The 19,372-nt window shown below is 40.0% G+C and overlaps 5 protein-coding genes across 9 annotated transcripts; 2 read left to right on the top strand and 3 right to left on the bottom strand.

Annotated features, from left to right (window-relative positions):
* Positions 1-965: 965 nt before the first annotated feature.
* Positions 966-1,695, bottom strand: LOC6580424 (D site-binding protein). Its single transcript, XM_002006229.4, has one exon. It carries the CDS (start codon positions 1,570-1,572, stop codon positions 994-996), a length of 579 nt encoding a protein of 192 aa, XP_002006265.2. The 5' UTR covers positions 1,573-1,695; the 3' UTR covers positions 966-993.
* Positions 1,696-4,983: 3,288 nt separating this feature from the next.
* On the top strand, positions 4,984-5,836 carry LOC6580425. The gene is made up of 2 exons (XM_002006230.4): positions 4,984-5,303; positions 5,376-5,836. Exons 1-2 carry the CDS (start codon positions 5,128-5,130, stop codon positions 5,638-5,640), a joined length of 441 nt encoding a protein of 146 aa, XP_002006266.1. The 5' UTR covers positions 4,984-5,127; the 3' UTR covers positions 5,641-5,836.
* A 1,119-nt stretch (positions 5,837-6,955) lies between these two features.
* On the bottom strand, positions 6,956-12,406 carry LOC26528110. 5 transcript variants are annotated; one of them, XM_044011247.1, is made up of 7 exons: positions 10,372-12,406; positions 9,160-10,290; positions 8,753-9,097; positions 8,636-8,670; positions 8,277-8,463; positions 7,195-8,212; positions 6,956-7,114 (listed from the first exon to the last, which is right to left on the bottom strand). In XM_044011247.1, the coding sequence occupies exons 1-2, from the start codon at positions 12,302-12,304 to the stop codon at positions 9,608-9,610; spliced, it is 2,616 nt and encodes an 871-aa protein (XP_043867182.1). In that variant the 5' UTR covers positions 12,305-12,406; the 3' UTR covers positions 6,956-7,114; positions 7,195-8,212; positions 8,277-8,463; positions 8,636-8,670; positions 8,753-9,097; positions 9,160-9,607. The 5 variants fall into 5 exon arrangements, with proteins under 5 accessions (XP_043867182.1, XP_043867185.1, XP_043867184.1 ...); XM_044011250.1 differs by having other exon boundaries at positions 8,770-10,290; XM_044011249.1 differs by having other exon boundaries at positions 8,636-8,696; positions 8,770-10,290.
* A 281-nt stretch (positions 12,407-12,687) lies between these two features.
* On the top strand, positions 12,688-15,230 carry LOC6580427 (nuclear pore complex protein Nup75). The gene is made up of 6 exons (XM_002006232.4): positions 12,688-12,812; positions 12,867-14,053; positions 14,120-14,465; positions 14,532-14,722; positions 14,782-14,938; positions 15,008-15,230. The coding sequence occupies exons 1-6, from the start codon at positions 12,786-12,788 to the stop codon at positions 15,137-15,139; spliced, it is 2,040 nt and encodes a 679-aa protein (XP_002006268.1). The 5' UTR covers positions 12,688-12,785; the 3' UTR covers positions 15,140-15,230.
* On the bottom strand, positions 15,137-19,369 carry LOC6580428 (CTTNBP2 N-terminal-like protein). Its single transcript, XM_002006233.4, has 4 exons — positions 18,325-19,369; positions 18,066-18,252; positions 17,867-18,003; positions 15,137-16,879 (listed from the first exon to the last, which is right to left on the bottom strand). Exons 1-4 carry the CDS (start codon positions 19,148-19,150, stop codon positions 16,188-16,190), a joined length of 1,842 nt encoding a protein of 613 aa, XP_002006269.1. The 5' UTR covers positions 19,151-19,369; the 3' UTR covers positions 15,137-16,187.
* Between the last annotated feature and the right edge of the window lie 3 nt (positions 19,370-19,372).

Genomic DNA, 19,372 nt, shown 5'->3' on the forward strand with positions numbered 1-19,372 from the left:
TGTTTGCAGCAGAATATATTTTTCAATTTTAAATGAATTCACTCATAATTTACATACGTAGTTTTAGTTACACACTTCTATTTATATGGACATATGTATAAATTATTATATATAGATATACTTAGATATTTATAGATATACTTAGACTTATACATTGCTGCTTAAATCATTCTCATTTCATAAGTAAAAATATCGTCTTATCTATTCGCTGCAGCATATCAGCTTTTATAGAGGGTAACGCTCCAAATGATGCATAATGATGCAATGATGAATGCTCAGCTCAAGAGTCTCTCTCTGAGTTATTTTTGTAAAGGTCGATCGTTATATGTCAAATATGATTACTACCAGCTCTTTCAAGCTTTCTCTCTAATTTTAAAGTATACTCTTTAAATGACAAGAGTATATTCATTTCAAGCAATCCCGCATTGATGTACGCATTGCACGACAGATAGAGATACAAACATAGTCGGTTATAGTACTTCATATATTTCATATGGTCGGCAAATATGTTTATTGATATAAATAAATAAAAACTTTTATATTCTGAGTTCAAATTTTCAAAGGATTCGAAATATAAATAAAGAAAAATATATTTGATATTACTTACTAAATTCGTGTTATTCTGAAAAAAATTTAAATCTATAAAATATATATTTTAATATATAATTTTTCTAGAATTTATTTAATGAACTTATTTATGTGGTAGTTGAACTGTTTTGAATATAGCCGAAAAGCCATGCTACAAACATTTTAAAAATAAATCTATATAAAATAATCTATAACCCGTTTTCTAAAAACAGTATAATGGTACAGCCAATCACGATCGAACAATATTTGTTTACCTTTCCGAATGGCATTCGTCCAGTGATATTTAAAGTTCAGAGCGAAATACAAATCGTAGTCCTTCATATCATATATTAATTTATTTATAAATATAGATCACAAAACACAATTGCACATATACATATTTACACGCTCCTATCCATTCTTGGATCAGACTTGCCTAGCCACGCCCAGCATGCCGCCCGCTGTGGCGCCGAGCAGCTGCCGCACCGTCTGCAGCTCATCGCGCAATGCCAGCACCTGGGCGCGCAGTATGGAGTTCTCCTGCTCGAGGAGCGCAGCCCGAAACGCAATCCGATCCTCGCGGATCTTGCGTGCATCCCTCGACTTCTTGGCCGCCTCATTGTTGCGCTTACGTCGCTCATAGTATTTGGCGTCCTTCTGGGCATCTGGTATGGGTCGCTTTTCGCCGCGGGCCCGTCGATGCAGGAATCCGGGAAACATGCCCACACGATTCAGCTCCATGAGCGGAAAATCGAAAGACTGCATCGCATGATTGGGAGGCGCAATATATTCGAAGGCGGGTAACGTGGCAGCGCCCAAGCTGCCATTGCTCTTGGACGCCAACAGATTGGGCAGTGCGAGTCCAGGCAGCGGCATGCGCAGATTATGCGTCGAAGGTATCGTAAAGTTGGAGCTGCAGCTCGGCTCCAGTTCGATGTCCAGTTCACTGTGCAGGGAGATGGTTTCGGTGACGTCTACGATGGGCGATTTAGCGGGCGAGTACATTGTGAGCAGCTCCCAGAATTTCCGGAGACCAACGATTGGGACTTGGGACTTCGGACTACCGTGCACGCCGACGGCCGCGTTGTCTTTGAGCCTGCGGCGCGTATTCCTGATTCGAACGACCGGCTTCAGCTGCACACGAAGCTCTGACTGCCAGGTAATTATAGGTTGTTGTCACACACAAAAACGGCAGCTCCAAAAGGGCAACCCTCAACCCCCAACCACAGCCGCAAGCCGAAGCCTCAACCCTAAACCCTAAACCAGTTGGGACCAAATCTAAGTCATAGCGCCACAGGCCGCCTTCCGCTTGATTCAGCCAATCACGCAATGTTGACGGTAATTATTCGTCAAATACATGACACTTTTCCATGTTGAATGACATTTATTTTGCTGCACAGTTATAAGGGTTTCATATAACTGGTTAGTTTGATTAGCCACCCCCGCGCGACCGCCACAGGACCCAAAGCAAAAACAAAAATAAAAGAAAATGCTAGCCACGGACTGGAAAAACTGTTGACCACATGTGGAAGTCGCGTTTCTGATTTTGCTTTTGGGGGTGTTGCCCGACATGGACTGAGCTCGGACAGGGTTATATGAGTTGGCCAACTATTATGCAGCACAGTCCAGCGTAGGGCTGAAAACTTTTTCTAACAGCCAATGAGAACGGTCGAGTGGACGGCGGCGATGGGCGGGTTAGCAAATAGATGGGATACAGCGCCTGCAAATCGACCGCAATGGAATTTCACGTTGCGCTCCAGATCGAACGACATTTTGTAGATGAAACGTTACGATTAAAGTTAATAAGCCCTAATTGTCGGCCCAGGGTTCAAAGGGCAACGCAATAGGAGAACGCCAATTCAACAAAGAGCTATAAATTTTAAAGCATGTAAATTTTAAATGCCCTCAAAACTTTTGTTCGTAAATCAATATAAACATAAATAATAAATACAATATAAATAATAAATAAGATATGTCAAATTTATATAATAATAATTATATTTATATAATAGTTAGTTTAATATTAAACAATGGGTAATAAATTAAATAAAATTAAATAAATAAAATTTAAAGGCAGAAATTTAATTGTATTTTTTGGTTTAAAATATTTTGTATTTTATAAATATGTATTTACATGTTTATACATATTTCCATGTGCATTACATATTAAATATATTTATTATTATAATATAAGAAATATAGTATACGAATTTAAAAAAAATAAAATTAAATGGAACAAAAATATCAAAAATATACATAAAATATATTTAAATTATTGTTTAAAATAAAAAATAGTTTCATATTTAATACAATAATAATTTATATAAAATATGAAAAATATAGAAGTAATACATTAAATATAAAAAATATATATAAGTAATACATGCATAAAAATTAAGAGTTAAATTTTCTTTATTTAAAAAAAAAAATAATAATAATAATAATAAAATAATAATTTAAAGTTAATTTAATTTATTAAATAAAAATAGTAAATATACATATGTACAAATTTTTTTTTTTTAAGTTAGGCAAAAGTTTATTTTATTTTTAAGTACTCTATATAGTTTCGTCTTATTTTATATTTCTAATAAACGTTAACTGTGATGCATAATTAAAAGATACAAAATTTATTATTTAACTTAAATCAGTTTTATTTATTTTAAAATAAACATATTAAACCCAAGTCAAGTAAAATTTTCTGTCAGTTTATTTAGTTATTAGACTATTTGACATATCTTTCACTTATGTTAGATATACCTAGATATGTATATATACATTACATATACAGTAGTTCCCGGCAGACTAATGCGCAATCAAAAGAAAATGACAAGTCACGTGTATTGTCAATCAATAGACAATAGACAAGCCACAAGGGTCGCTCGACATGAGTTAAACTTGCTGACGGAACGTGCAATATATTGCTTACTTAAACAAGATATCCAGTTGGTCTTATAGTAATAATTGGGGTACCAAAAAATGAAGAACAAATGGCACAGTCAGGCCTCAATTGGGGGCTAATCTAGCCTATAGAGTCATCAAAAAGTCTATGCCTTAAGCATGACTGCGGCAAATAAAAAGCAATGGGACTTACGTTTAGCTTTGATAACCTCACCAATAAAACATTTTACCACATGTCACTCGTGGCGCTGCTTCGGCAACCCGTTCGCTTTGAGAAACTGTCACCTGTTCCAGGTAGAGCAAATTGCCAGTTGGAAGCGACCCGCCCCCCACCAGGCCGGAAGTCAGGCAGAGACAGCGACAGTTGACGGTGGCATCCTAACAATATTTCATAATGTATGCGCTAATTTATTATCTGTTGGCAAAAGTTTTACCATAGTTAACCCTTTGACTGGCCTCGTTTGTGTCTCTTAACGGTGTTGGAGAGGCAATGCCCGAGCATGGCTAAAAGGTTGGCGTGCGCACTTTGACATGCCCCCCAAGGATTCCATGGACAATGAATTGACAATTCATACTATATCATTAATTGTGGTTAAAAAAGTTTAGTGATCGAGGATCTAGACAACGGTGCTTTTAGAACTTGACATCTTTGTAGTAAATAAATGTGGTTTATGAGCTCAAGCAACCTTTGTTGAAGATCTGAAGACAAAGGTCTGAGAAAATAATTTTAGAGATAAAAATTTAAGCAGATAGGTATAGGATAATCGAGACTTTACTGATTAAATTGTCAACTGGTAAAAAAAAAAAAGAAATCCTAGATATTGTATATAGTCTATAATTAAGTGTTTAATAATATACCAGACCTTATACCTGGTATATGTATATTTAACCGTTATTTACATTATATAGAATTTATCACTGGTATGTACTCAAAAATAATTGTAATCAAGGTTCCAATTATATTATTAGTTGGGAAAAATATGCTTATCCTTAATATCTATGCTATAATGAGAAATATCTTAATGCCATCAGACATTTTAATTATCTTTAAAATTGCATATACAAGTATAGTATATTTTAGATATAACTTGATAAAATTGAATTGATAAAATTGAAAAGAAATATTTGTACTTCCAAATTTTATCCAAAATAGAAACCAATAAACAGTATCTCAGCTCATTCTGTGTTAATTTTTTCCTTATATCGCCCACATACCTCATTGGCACTTAACACACCCCCTGGGGACTGTCAGCTCCTGGCTAATGCAGTGGGAGGCCCTCATCTATTTATATATTAGGCAAATTACCAGGTAATAATGAAAAAAGAAGGGAACATGTAATTGTTACAATATTTGTACGGCTCCGGCTTCAACTCGTAATTGAAGAGCAAACCGAAAGCAAACCTCGCTGGACAAACTGTTAATGACACCTGTAAGTGGATGACATTAGCACTTGGAACGAGGGCTGAAACCCAGTAGGCCTACTAGATGTGGACAACAGATATCATTAGCCGTGCCTTACACGTCTCCACAAATTAGTAAACATACAGATACATATATATATATATAAATATATATACAAATAAAAAAATATAAATATATATTAATAGAGTACAAACCACTAAACTTGCCAAAAAAATAAAAAAAATCGAAACTATTTCAAAATGTGCGAAGAAACTTCGATAAGCGAATGTGAGCCGACAACATTGATGATGCACTCGAACACTTATCACATCCACTTGCCACTCTACATCATGGACATGGTGCGCATATTTCAGGATCATCCCAAATACGTGAATGGCATTAAGGAGAAGCATATTGTCGATATGTTGGCCAAGGAGTAAGCTATATGCATATACATATATACTAGGCATATTTGATATCTATGATCACAATCTGTGTCTCGCTGCAGACCCTTTGCCTGCGGCGACTTGGAGGCTCAGGTGAAGACAGCCGTCATGGACTTGTCGGCAAAGGGCTTCATACGCTATATTAACAACGGATATCGCACATTGGGGCCGATTGCCAAGCTGGCCAATGCACGGAACGTGCGACACTTTTGCGCCACCTGGCAGCGCATTGCCGAACTACAAAAGGTCAACTCGGACATCCTGGACGGCAGCAGCACCCTAAACAGCCATCGCCACAAGTGCAACAGGCGTGGCTCCAGCTGCTAGCTGGCCAAAATGCCAAAGGCAGCTTAGCTGGCTAACGTTTTGATTTTATTCATTTTTTTTTTCAATTGCGTTTCTAAGTTTTTCGTTTCACGCAACGGCATCCAACGCATCCATTGTAGAAATTCAAATAGTTTTGTTTCACGTCCTCCTTCACATCCAAATTATTGTTCAACCCGAAAAAATAGCAAAGAGTAAACCAAACTGTGTACTTTATTTTTGAATGAGCGAGCTGCGGCCATATGGAGGGTGGTTCAGGCTCATCATCATTATATGAGTGTTGTCTGGCTCAAACATATGCCAAGGGGTCTCTCGCCTCCCCCAACATTCTCATCCTTTTGACACTTAACCCTGTGCTTGATTCTCATATAATTATCGCCGAGGGTGGTCCCAGCAGGTGTGTTGTCCACGGTAAATGGTATTTCCTATTATTATGTACGATATTATGTGTACATATATAGATTCCAGAAATGTTAAATGAGGATTGACTGTGCCTATTGTATGTTTACTCTCCAGTAAAAGAATAGTCGAAGGATTGGAGTATCAGAGTATGTCCTAGTCGTACAGAACCATTCTTAGACTAACTCTTTGATGGATGTCTACATATAATACAATTGTATATCTCTTGAATAAATATCGGTTTGCAGTTCCAGTGTAAAATATTGTAATCAATAGAAAAATATTTATATTTTGCTCAATTTTATTAGCAACAGAAATTTAATTCTTATACTAGTCAAAATAAATATCCCAAATGGAATATTATTTGACATGTTTGCCATTAGATCTCTGCAGTTGTTCGGGTTCACACTGCAGCACATCCCTGCATATGTTTTGGCTTTGGTTAAACTGAGTGCCAGTCCTCTCCCTTTACCCTTTACCCTCTACCCTTTGCCCTCTCTAACCAGAACTTTTTCTAGTCGTTTAAATTATCAACACCAGGACAAAACATAGCTGGCCGAGCGATGAATCGTCATATTGTTCATCCCCACATGACCCGATATACTAGCCGTACACGCATGTGATCTCCGACAGGTGTTATTTATTGCCTTTCTAATCGTTGCCGCATAATCTATTAGCACCCGCAGCTCTGGCTCTAGCTCTGGCTCTGGCTCTGGCTCTGGCTCTGGCGTTGACAACGACGACCTGACCGAACTCGGGCCAGGACAAAAGTTTGTTGCTTTTGCACATTATGAGCAATTATTATTATTGTTTTACTGCCTTTGTTTTCAAGCTTTGTGACAACAGCTTAGGTGGAAACAATGATATTTTTTTCCTTTGCTTTTAATGACCCGCCCTATAATTAATCAAGAGTTTGACGTTTAAATGATAATCTGGTTTATTTGCTATTTGAATTCCAGTGCTCTGCATTAACGAATAAATTTACCATTTATTTACAGACAGGCGAGACGAAAGATCTAACACTAAACCAAATGATTTCTGAATTTCTTGAGCGAGTATAAATGGCTCCCTTTTGCGTCTGTAATGATTCACAAAAATTGAAAATGTACACAAAATTAGTTTTTATCATCTGTATGGACATCTGTCATAGCTATTTACCATTTATTGTTATCAATCTGGTAATCCCCGGTGCTCATCACCGTAAAAAGTCGTGGAAAACAGAAATATATTACAAAAACCGCAATAAATGTGGAAACGACTAAAACGATAATTATAGAAAGAATAATCTTTTTCCTGTTAGGTGTTCCTGAATTATTTTGCATATGAGAATTATCTCCCATGTCCAATGCACTTCAACTCCTACAAATATTGTTTCATAATATCTAATCGCATAACTTCTATGGTTGTGCCTTATGTAAATAAATTTCGAAGTTGTATAAAAAAATATATAAAACTTAACTAAACGAAAATTTCAATGCAAGTTTGACTCTAGATTCAAGGGCGAACGAGACATAAATTAATATCTGACTTTCCATAAAGTTTATATAGATTATTTGAAGAGCACTTAATCGGCGAACGACCCAGCTTGTCGAATGGATCAGGAATATACATAATGGGTCTACCACGCCTCTTCCTGCATACTAAACACATTTCAACAAAACCCATTATAGCCAGGTCATAAGAGTGATCGAATGTGAACGTTATTACTCCACATGAATAATCCAAGTACTCCCTGAGAATTCCTCAATGATGTGACCCGTACACGCATGTGATCTCCGACAGGTGTTATTTATTGCGTTTCTAATCGTTGCCGCATAATCTATTAGCACTTGCGACTCTGGCTCTGGCTCTGGCTCTGGCTCTGGCGATGACAATGACGACCTCACCGAACTCCGGCCAGGACTAAAGTCTGCTGCTTTTGCACATTATGAGCAATTATTATTATTGTTTTATTGCTTTTTGTTTTCAAGCTTTGTGACAACAGCTTAGGGTGAGATGACTTTTAATGGGCCGCACTATAATTAATCATGAGTTTTTTATTTATGAATATTTATATAACAACCTTGTTCAGTTCTCTGAAGCATAAAATGTGAAATCTTTATTTAGGGGAAAGACCAAGACACAAAACCAATATGCTCTCTTTATTTCCATTTCAGTCCGGAATGATTCAATAATACTGGAAAAGTCCACAGAAATGAATTTTTATCATCTATATATAGATATCTTTCATAACTATTTACCATTTATTCGTATCTATATCTTATTTCCCTGTCCCTTCTGAAAACGTCTGGGTAACAGAAATTTATTACTATAGCCGCAATGACTATTACGGCAATAGCTAAAACAATCACAATGCAAATAATCCTCTTCTTTCTTCTAGAGTCCGGATCGTGACGCGAACGAGGAGTATCTCTCATCTCCATGTCGCTTCAAATTTGAAACATGTAAATACGATAAATTTTCATTAAAGTTTTATTAAAATGAATGTGAAATCCATGCTTGTATCTAGAATAAACGTAAACAATTTTCGTATTTGCAGCCACAATCCAAAAATGTCAAATTGGTAAAAAAAAAAATAAAACATCAAGACTCGACTCACACTTCTTCGGCGTAGCGCTCCTACCCACACCGACGCTAAAAGGAAGTAAAAACCGTTAGTTCTAAAACAAACAAAAGATTGCAACAATTATATTAAATATTTATCAATTGAGTTTACATATTTGGTATCTTAACTCAATTTGCAGCTGAACTTTATGCATTTGAATTTCAATTTCGAATTTCCAACAGGTAACCAAAGTATTCTAAAAATCTAAATTGTATCAATTATTTAATACTAAATGCAAAATTTTGAAATGGAATCCGATCTTGACTCTAGTTTCAAAGACGTACAATCAAGAGTTTGTCATTTATAAATTTTTATTAAATAATAATATCGTTCACTTCTCTGCAATTTACCAACTGAAAAAGCTTTATTTTGAGGCATTTGTCTGCCGAACCGCCATAAGACCAATTTGTGCGAGTATAAAGAATTTCCCTCTCAGTCAGAAATGATTCACTAAATCTGAAAAAGTTCTTCAAAATTAGTTTCTATGGTCTGTATTTATATCTTTCATAATTGTTTACCATTTAATCGTCATATGATTAAGTATAGTACCGAGGTCTAAAGAAATATATCAGCAGAAATATAAAGCAGTTTCAGAACTGTGAAACGAACCGTGTAAACGAAATAAACTAAATAAAATTAAACTTACAAAATAAATTGATATTAATATATAGTATATTGTAGTATAAAGTAGTCAATTATTTATTCATACTGTTTAGCAAGTTTCGAACAATAACAAAAAAATGTAATACCTCTCATTGGTCTTTCTTTAGTCAATAGGAATGCAAAGAGCTCAAATTCGAATTGCCTAGTCATTTTCTAGGCCTAGTCAATACTCAAAATATAAATCGGAAGCATATTGTTCACTAGATTTATATTAACTATAGAAACTGCGCTATGCTCTCTGGGCATACAACAATAAAAAAAGAACAAATAACAATAATAATAATAATAATGATGATGTGATGGTCAAGCTTCGTTCAAATTAGAGCTAGTAGCTAATACTGGCTCCACGTAGCCGCGTTTGATCATCTGCCTGGGCAAATCAGCATACGAACCCATAAACTTGATCACATAACCATCGGGCATTTGGCTAATCAGCTTGACCTCTAACTCTGTGTTAAGGATTCTACTTTTGAGAAACTCCACGCATTCGGTGTTTTGTCGCTGGGTGGACAATGAGCAGCGCTTAATGCCGCCAATAAAACAATTGTTGGTCTGGTGCGGCTTGAGGCTAATATCATCCGTGCACCGCGCCAGCGATCTAATGGTAACAAACTCTGTATTACCATAGTCCACATAGAAGATCTTAAATATTCCATCGATCTCCTCAATGATCTGGGCGCGATAGTAGCAGTCATCGCTGTAAAGCGCCAACACCATGTCCAATAGACGCGGCGGACGCTTGAAAGTGCACTGCGATTCGGGCACATCTTTCTTGTTCCACACCAGAGGCGGCGCCGCATCATCCACGAACTGCACATACACCTCGGTCGGACTGCTGATATACGTGACCAGCACGCGTATGGTGCTGCCCAGCTCTTTGGGAGCTTCAGATGTATAAATAGTCTCGGGCAGCGGCTCAGCCAGCTCGACGTCCTTGGTCACGCCATGTGGAGCAAAAGGCTGATGCAACAGACGGCAATTGGATCCTAAAATTTAATAATACATAAGATTAAAGATTTAGATGAACATTCGTTTGGTTATCAGCGAGTCAGTGGAGGCTTCAGTACCTTTAAAGCAGCCGTTGATCTTTGGATCGTAGTGGCGGCAAATACGTTTCTCATCTGTTGGTATATAGCCCAGCACAGCTTTGAGCGCATTGCTGGTGCTGCACTCAACATGCTCCAGCATTTCCAAATCCTCTGGAGACAGTTTTTGAATTGATTTGCTGGGCTCTTGCTCTGTACTCATATTTGGGATGCTATTCGCTTCATCTTTACGAGCTATGTCTGGATTATCGATATGAATTGAGGAAGCTGTCGACGCTTCGCACGATTCATCGTCAATGATTTCCACTTCCAGATCGTTGCCACTGTTCACCAGGATACGCAGCTGTATATTCTTATAGATAAACTGTGACATGCTGACCACTTCACGATTGCGCACATAGCATCTGATGGCCTCAGCTGGTAGGGTTTTGACTTGGTTGGGTATTGCCAGGATGACATCGTCGTCGGCCAAACGAATATGCTCTCCATAGTCTATCAGATACGCATCATAGCCGCCACCCTCAGCATGGGAATTGATGACAACACGTGGCAATATCCGCTCTTGAGCATCATAGACAACAAAGACTTCTCCAAAATCGGGAAATTGGTCCAGCAGCCGGCCCGTCCCTTGGCACTCCAACAACTTTATTATCGGCGTCGATTCCTCGTTCCACCTGGCTACAAAAATGCAATCGTCCGCAATATTGAGATGCATCATTGTAGCCTGCACCACGCTGCCTTCCACAAAGCTGCTTATATTTTTGTTAAGCTGATCGTAAATCTCATTGCTTGACATTTGTCTGCCACCCTTTGGCGGCAATAGCTTCGATTGACGAGGTGGGAAGGGCAATAATTGGACAGTCGGAGTAAATTTGGGTTCAGCGGATATGGCCGGATCCTCTATACATTGATTATTTATCATGTTAGTACGCGGCATTGGCGTGACGAGTTGTAGGGCACAGTCCTCGGTCTGATCCTCTGGCTTAGCAGAGCGTACTTCAATTTCGGCCTCCTCAACATCATGATTTGGCTTGGCGAACTGTAGGACACAGTCCTCGGTCTGATCGTCTGGCTCGTCCTGGTCAGAGAGTACTTCTGGTTCGCCCACCTCAAGGCAATCTTTTGGCTTGGCGAGCTGTAGGACACAGTCCTCGGCTTGATTATCTGGCTTAGCAGAGCGTACTTCTATTTCGGCTACCTCAATATTATGATTTGGCTTGGTGAGTTGTAGAGCACACTCTTTGGTCTGATCGTCTGGCTTAGCATGGGCAGAGCGTACGTCCAGTTGGCCCACCGTAATATTTTGATTCGGAGTATCGAGCTGTAGGGCACAGTCTTCGGTCTGATCCTCTGGCACAGCAGGAACAGAGCGTGCGCCCAGTTCAGTCACCACAGTGCCATAATTTGGCGTATTGGGCTGCAGGGCAGAGTTCTCGGACTGATCATTGAAATCAATGTCATGATTTGGCATGACGGTTTGTTTGGTCTGATCCTCTTGCTTAGCATGAACAGAACGTGCGTCCAGTTTGTGCACCTCAATATTTGACGTGATGATCTGTAGGGCATAGTCCTCGGTCTGATCTCCTGGCTTAGCATTGCCAGAGCGTACGTCCACTTCGCCCACCTCAATGCCATCGAGGTTTGTGTGAATTCCATTGTAATTATTTGTTGCTTTCTTGATGTCCTCGTTCTTGGAAATTCCAATAGCTCGATTTAAATCGATATGTAAATTCAATTTGATAATATGTTCATTGACTGCGTTCACGCTGCTTAAAAGGCCGTCGTGGACGGCAATAACGCGACCATCGGCGCGACCAACGTGCGACCAGCCATCTTCAAGTGTTCGTCGCACAGCATCGACTTCCACTTGATAAGCAGTGAGATTTGTTTGTAATTTAATTAAATTGCGCTCGAATAGCGACAAAATCGACAAAAGACCGTCCATATCTACCATTAAACGCGTTCTCAAAATCACACAATTTAAAGAACTTTACGAGATAGCGGCAAAGCATCAACTGTAACATTTTGGTTCTGTTGACACTTCAACGTCGTTACTGAGCACTAAAAGAGTATTTAAACTAAGCTGCAGCTGAAATTAGCTTTAATCACTAACTATACAACATATGATTAGCACTAATGCAACTTATGTAAATCTAAAATAAATTGTATCTTCTAAGTTATATACATACATAACACAAATTAAATACTTTTTCCATTTCATCCTAACTGACAATGCATTTACCACATCCTATTTATAACAAACAAAATCCGTTACGAAATTTAACAGCATACTAGACTTCAAAATAATCGATAAGTATCTAAAGCTTCTCAGCACTGCATTACACGCTAGGCCCTACCAACACTGGCTCATGTGCCGCATATAAAATCGCGCTCGTTTGCTTGTTTTCATAAAATTTTAATATTAATTGTTTACAATGACTGAGGATACCGTATCGCATTTCGTAAGACTTTTTCAAATATATGACCGTATTCCAATTCATGATTCTCTTCTCCAGGAAATTGGCGACACGCTTGCCATGCGCTGCGGCAATACGCTAACCGCAAGTTTTGTACCAGGCGGCTCCAAATTAGCTCTGAGTGCCTATCGGCCAGTCAAATGGAACACACCCGATGCGCCGAGTGAATCGGCTGGCGAGGAACCGGTGCTGATTTATATGGCACAAGAAACGACGCTTTATACGGAGCCTCTGCTTCGCAGTCTACTTGCTGAAACGAATGCCACATTTGCGACTCTACAAGTGTTAGGCCAGGGGCCAAAGGGAGACGCAAAAAAAACCGCAGAGTACATAAAGATTTCCAGAACCTATCGCAGTATAATCCGTTGCTGTCTTGAGAAGCTGGAACACGCTAAGCAATCGCCAGAGATACAAGAGAATGAGGCCATCAAACAGCGCCACGCGGACGCAATATTGACTTTCTATGCAATCGAGTGTTTGTGGCATCTGTTTGAAATCCTCTACATGCAGCAGCAGCACAATCAGCTGATTGTGACCCAACTGTTGGAGTGGACGCGCTTTCATTATCCCAACACGGAAGACGCGGCTACTGATCTGTTGCTCATGGCCGAAGAGGCCAGCGAATGCGAGAGCTATTGGGACACATTAAAAGCGCTCATAATGCTCGGACAGCTGGACGTGACACGAGCCATTCTCTCGCAGCATCGCAAGTTTAATCAGACAGCGTTTCAAACAGCCGACCTGGTACTCAAGTCAATGCCCGTTTATCAGGATGGCTATGCAATGCAAAAGTTTTGCTCCCAGTGGGAGTACTGGCATGTAGACTTGGAGCGAAAACTAGCCGCACATGTGTTTGCCACCGAACCAGAGCTTGAGCTGCTCATGCAGCTGGTTTCGGGCAGCAATGAGCATTGGGATGCTGCACTGATGAAATCTCACGACTGGTATGAGTTTCTGCCCGGCTATCTGCTCTTCACTCGACCCGCCTGCAAGCCATTTGAGCTGCGCATTGCAGCCAGCAACTGGATCAACCGCTGGTCCGGGCTTCGCCCCAATTGGGAGATGACGCAACTGAGTCGCATGGTTATGCAGCTGATGGAGCACGATATCAAGCTCTTCATCTACGAATCGCAGAAGCTAGGCGACAGTCATTGGTTTGCCACACATCTCATTGATCTGATCTACCACACGGGACACCTCAAGTCATATTTTGACCAGCAGCACATGTAATTATCTCATGATACCCTGACATACATATATACCCTATGAATATACCCCCTTTAATCCAATAGTGACCTCCCTTCATTACGTTTCTCAATGATCTTTGATTACGGAAGCTATCTGATGACCTCGCACAACCTCTGGCAGCTGGGCATTGATTATTTAGACTGCTGCAAGCAGGAGGGACTCGCAGCAATTGAGCTGCTGCTGCCACGCATTCCACTGAAGAGCGAGCGGCAAGCCTTCAAGATCATCGCAATGGCCAAAGAACGTGGCCTCGTCAACGTCGAGCAGAGCATCTGTAAAGTTCTATCGAAACGAGCGTATTCCGATCAGCGATATGGCAATGCACTGGAATGGGCCATGCGCTCCAAAGATGTTTTACTAGTTACTGCCATAGCCGACTTTATACTAAAGGTATCTATGATTTAAATTAGTATCTCTGCTCTATAAAAATTACTTGAAATTATCATTCATTCACAGCACTATTCTAATACTGGCGTTATGCTCTGTCCAGATGTTATAACAAGCATTGGAGCACGCATGTTTGTCTCGCCCCGTTTGGTATTTCTTTCCAAGTATTTCGAGTTCTATGAACTTTACCGGCAACGTGACTTTTTATCTGGTGCTGAGCTGCTTATCAATCTGCTGGCTTCAAAAATAACGCCCGATTAGTAAGAGATATTATATAATTAATGATTTCTTTGTTGATTAACAAGTATTGCATTTATAGCTTCTGGCCCTCGCTGTTGATCGATGCCCTGCCGCTGCTGGAGTCTGAAGATCCCAAGATTTTCAGCAAGGAAACTATTGCTATACTCCAGCATCTGGAAATGGAGCTGGTGCCATTAATCGAACGCAACAAACTAAACACTGCCAAGTTTAACAATGTGAGTCAAAGCTCTTCAATATATGCAATCAAGTTGTCTCAATTCCTCCCTTCTCCACACCTCAAACAGCAATCATCGAAAACTGTGTTCAGCGACTACCGCGTGGAGAATGTTGAGGAGATATTGGATCTGATGCGCCTAGCATGTGCCCGCAATCTCTCCAGGGCAATGATAATTGAGAATACTGCTCTCGCAATGTAATTGTTTCATATATACATATTTCTTTTGTAGTGTAGTTTATTTTATATTTTCGCTTTTCAATACATCATAATCGTAATTTGTTGTAAACGTTTATTGCATTGCTAATCATTCATTTGCTTAATTGTGCCTCTTTTTGTCTGCTATTATTTAATGTAAGTACCAACAATGCTAATTGTCTCTGATTAAGACTGTCTCATTTGGCCGAAAGCAACTGACCGCGATGCAACTTAAGAAACATGAAATTATTAAATAAGGGCATTCTTGGGTACTTTTCTGTTGACGAATTTTTGTAAGCAGGATTCAAATTTTACATGCTAGTCTATAGGATTATGTTTTCTTCATCGTTTCGTAAGGCAAATTAAATTAAAATTATAAACCTAAAGTGTTCTACGGTTAAATACATAGTTGTGTTTATAGCTGCACGGGATATTTAGGGTAACGCACCTAAGAACTAAGAAACAACGCACAGAGCACAATGGAGTAGTCCGTATACTATATATGGGTATATAATTACTATATGTTCAAAGTTTATATATATATATATATGTATTTATACATATATAATGATAATGAGAATCGCACGGCCTTGTACAAATGTTATTTACTAACGACTAAACACGGAATTACATACACAAATCCAGCAAGGAAAGGCGCGAAATATTCAAACGAACCACTGTAGCCCTTTTGGCAATTATTTGTTGCTTAAAACCTTTTAAAAATCACTAAATTGCAAACGCTAATTGTAAAACGATAAATAATAACAAAATTGAACAAAACTGGAGGCAAAAACTTTCAAAGTTCAAGACCTCAACGATATAGGTGAGTAAATTAAGGGGAATTCACGCATTTTGACTGTATGAATTTGGCATATTTATCAAAAAAATAATATATATATATATATGTCTCCAAACGTGGATACCCTTAACTAGTATTACGGCCAGTTATAATGTGGAGCTATATTCGGTTTTGAGTATTTTCGCTTCTGTTATATGCTATATGGTATAATGCGCGTATATATATGTATGTCGAAAGTCGTTTAGGAAGGTGTCTAATTATGCTTCGCCGTGGTCGCCGATGCCACTGCCGCTGCGCTCGTCGTGGAGGCAGTTGTGGTGGTTGCGGTGGCCGCAACAGCAGCCGTTGCTGCCGCAGCGGCAGCGGCAATGGCCGTTGCAGCAGCACTGCCGCTCGTTATGGAGCCCAAGCGGGACAGCGATGGCTCTCGCTTGGGTGGTACGATTGGCTTCGTCGGTATGGGTGGCGGTGCGCCGCGTGCACCGGCTGGTGGCACAGTCACAGGTGGTACAGCAATGGGTACAGGGTGTGGATGCGGTGCTGTTGTGGCCTGATCCAGTGCAGCTGCAGCAGCCAGTGCCGCATATTTGCCGCCCGGCGCACGTTGTATGGTCGCCGTCGGCTGCATTTTAGCCGGCGAGGGAGATGGTGGAGCCGCAGCTGCTACAGCCGCACCTGAAATTGCAACACCGCTGGCATCCGTTGCGGCGGCGACAATGCTGCTGGTGTGATTGACTGCGGCCAGGACTGGAGGGGCCGTGGGTGCGGTAGCGGTCCCCGTTGGCACAGTGGCAATGCCCGTAACAGCGGCGCTGCGTATGTTCTGTCCCGGCACAATGGAGCGTGCAATGCCCGTCTGAGGGCCCGATACCGGCATGCTGGTCACTGTCGCAGTGGGTTGAACTATTTTCGCAATATTTACCAAGGGCGCGGCGCATGCGTCGTCTGCAACAATATTATTACAACTGATTAGCACTGGACAGTACAATTAAATGTTTACACTGATATATACACAAAATAGTTACAATTAAAATAATCTTCAATACTGTTAAGCCTCTACGTGTATTAGCTTCGCTCAGTTTAGCTAAATATTATAATTATAATTATATAATTCAAAAATAAATCGCATTGATTAAAGTATATAATTATAATTATATATGTAAAGTACATGGAAAGAGTAATCCTTCTAGCTAGTCTGCTGCAATATATTAAAAACTTAGTTAAATTGAGTAACTGAAAAGCCCTGATTATGGAATCTCCTAAAAATCTTTCATACGATTTGCTGATATTACATGATTTTCATTAAGCATTGCACAGTGATCTAAATTATTTAAGAATTTTTCTTAAACGGAAGGAACAAAAATATTAAAAATATTTGGCATTTGGGCCACTGTGCATGGGCAGTAAGAGAGAAATATATTTTGAAATAAAAGCGTGATAAAAGCGTGTGCAACAACTTGAGGCTACCTAAGACCGGCAGTAACAACAAATGAAACTAAATTCCGTTTAATCTGTAAGGTATTATATATATACGATAGACTCTACTATCAGCTGGGTTTGCATATTGTCTGGGAACTATAATACATCTCTGTAATGTCTACTAAGTTAGCATTTTCACTGTGTGTATTATGTGCATGTATATGTGTCTCTGTGTGCGTGGGTGTTCTCTTTTTTTTTTTTAAGGGGATGCAGATGCGCAAATTGGCTTATGGTGCTGTTGTCATCACAAGTACAAAACAAGAAAAGAGAAAACACAAATCACCTTGCAAATTGCGTAAGATATTTTCTAACAAAATATTTCATCTTTGAGAGGGACACGAAAAAAAGTATATATAGAATTATTCATAAATCAAATAAATCAGAGAAAACAGAAGAAGGTTAAATCATAATTACAACAGCAAAATTTCAGCCAAATAGCTGAGCCATACGCACCACTAAACTGACGCGCCTTGCTGGCGGCAGCCACCGTTGAGCCACTGGCGGCCAGCTGCTGTTGCTGTTGATGTTGTTTCTTCAGGGCCTCGTGCTCGCTGCGCAGCGCATTCAGCTCCTGTTCCAATTCTTTGACACTGCATAAGAGATATTTAATACTAATTAGAAAAGAAGATAAATGTGTTAATGGAACACTGACCGCAGCTCTTCCTTGGCCAATTTGGACATCAGGGTTTTGCGTTCCAGTTCCATGGCTTGGGTTTGCTTTTCCAGCTCCTCCTCCATCCGCAGCGACTTTTTGCTCTCCTCCTCAAGACCCTCGGCAATGGTATCGGAGCGTTGCTTCTCTTCGGCCAGTATTTGAGCTAGATCCTCAGAGCGTTTGCCTGCGAATGATTTTTTGATTTTAAAAAATAAAAAATTCATTTTGTTTTAATGTGAATTAAGATGTTACTTACCTTCCTCAATGTACTTCATTAGAATCTTTTTTCGCTCTGCGATGAGCAACAGCACAATTTGTTTTTGCCTATTACGCTCATATTCTAGCGTCTCCTGTAGCTTCTTGAGATCCTTTTCCATGTTGGTCACTTGGGCATGTTCAGCCTCCAGCTGTTGACGCAGTTTGGTGCGCTCCATTTCCAAGCCATAGGTTATGTCATCGCCCTGAGCAGTATCATGCTCGTGCTTGCGTCTCTCCTCCTCCAGCTGCTGCAACATGCGCTGGTTGTTCTCCAGCGACTCAGTCAATATGTTAACCATGCGCACATGGGTGCCTCGCTGCTTGCTGACCATCTGATACTGCTGCTCCATTTGCTGCTCAATGATCTGTCGTACTTCCATCTCAGCTTGGGCGGCCTGTGTCGAGGACTCGCGCGATATCAGATTGCCATTTAAGGCGATCTTATCTCGGAATAGCGATGCGTACGGATCATTTGGTTGCACGCGCTTCGTGCGCAGCTGTGTGATCAGATGCTTGACGCGCTCGTTGCGTAGCGCAGCGATGCACACATCCCGTGCCTGCAGCTCGCCTTCCAAGTAGTAAAGCATCTTTACCAGCTCGCTGTGAGGCAGCTCAGTGCGTCCATTGCCCATATGCTGCTGCTGATGTTGTTGCTGTAATTGCAGTTTATGTCCTGCACCCGGTTTCATGGTCTGGAATTCATGTGTGGCACTGATGTCGCTGCCGCTGCCGCTGCTACTGCAGGCGGCTGTAGTAGCAGTTGCTATTGGACTATTGACATCCAGCTCCTGCTCGGTTGAAATAGCGCTGGAGTTCTGCTCCATTATCCTGGCTTTTTTTACAGCATAAAAAAATTGTTGTTCAAGGCTGCGTCGCAGTTTGTAAATTTTGAATTACAGTTTTAACTTTAAATTGCACTTATCTTGTGTTGCACTATTTAAATGGCATTTTAATGGCTCTAATGTGGGTTAATTTGCTAAATTCTATGCCATACAAATTCTTTGTTGCCGTGAAAAAGTGGATACTTCTTGTTAGAGATGGTACAC

Source organism: Drosophila mojavensis, unplaced genomic scaffold (assembly GCF_018153725.1).
Source record: "Drosophila mojavensis isolate 15081-1352.22 unplaced genomic scaffold, ASM1815372v1 contig_81, whole genome shotgun sequence".
Taxonomy (NCBI): Eukaryota; Metazoa; Arthropoda; class Insecta; order Diptera; family Drosophilidae; genus Drosophila; species Drosophila mojavensis.

Excerpts from the sequence above, each read along its gene's own strand:
- LOC26528110 (XM_044011247.1), bottom strand. The coding sequence starts at position 12,304 with ATGGTAGATATGGACGGTCTTTTGTCGATTTTGTCGCTATTCGAGCGC. Across the intron at positions 10,291-10,371 it reads GATCAACGGCTGCTTTAAAG|GATCCAATTGCCGTCTGTTG; the intron begins GTACTGAAGCCT and ends ATTAAATTTTAG.
- LOC6580425 (XM_002006230.4), top strand. The coding sequence starts at position 5,128 with ATGTGCGAAGAAACTTCGATAAGCGAATGTGAGCCGACAACATTGATG. Across the intron at positions 5,304-5,375 it reads GTCGATATGTTGGCCAAGGA|ACCCTTTGCCTGCGGCGACT; the intron begins GTAAGCTATATG and ends GTCTCGCTGCAG.
- LOC6580427 (XM_002006232.4), top strand. The coding sequence starts at position 12,786 with ATGACTGAGGATACCGTATCGCATTTC. Across the intron at positions 14,723-14,781 it reads TCAAAAATAACGCCCGATTA|CTTCTGGCCCTCGCTGTTGA; the intron begins GTAAGAGATATT and ends TTGCATTTATAG. Across the intron at positions 14,939-15,007 it reads ACACTGCCAAGTTTAACAAT|CAATCATCGAAAACTGTGTT; the intron begins GTGAGTCAAAGC and ends CACCTCAAACAG.
- LOC6580428 (XM_002006233.4), bottom strand. The coding sequence starts at position 19,150 with ATGGAGCAGAACTCCAGCGCTATTTCAACCGAGCAGGAGCTGGATGTC. Across the intron at positions 18,004-18,065 it reads TTGGCCAAGGAAGAGCTGCG|TGTCAAAGAATTGGAACAGG; the intron begins GTCAGTGTTCCA and ends TCTCTTATGCAG. Across the intron at positions 16,880-17,866 it reads CAAGGCGCGTCAGTTTAGTG|ACGACGCATGCGCCGCGCCC; the intron begins GTGCGTATGGCT and ends ATATTGTTGCAG.
- LOC6580424 (XM_002006229.4), bottom strand. The coding sequence starts at position 1,572 with ATGTACTCGCCCGCTAAATCGCCCATCGTAGACGTCACCGAAACCATC.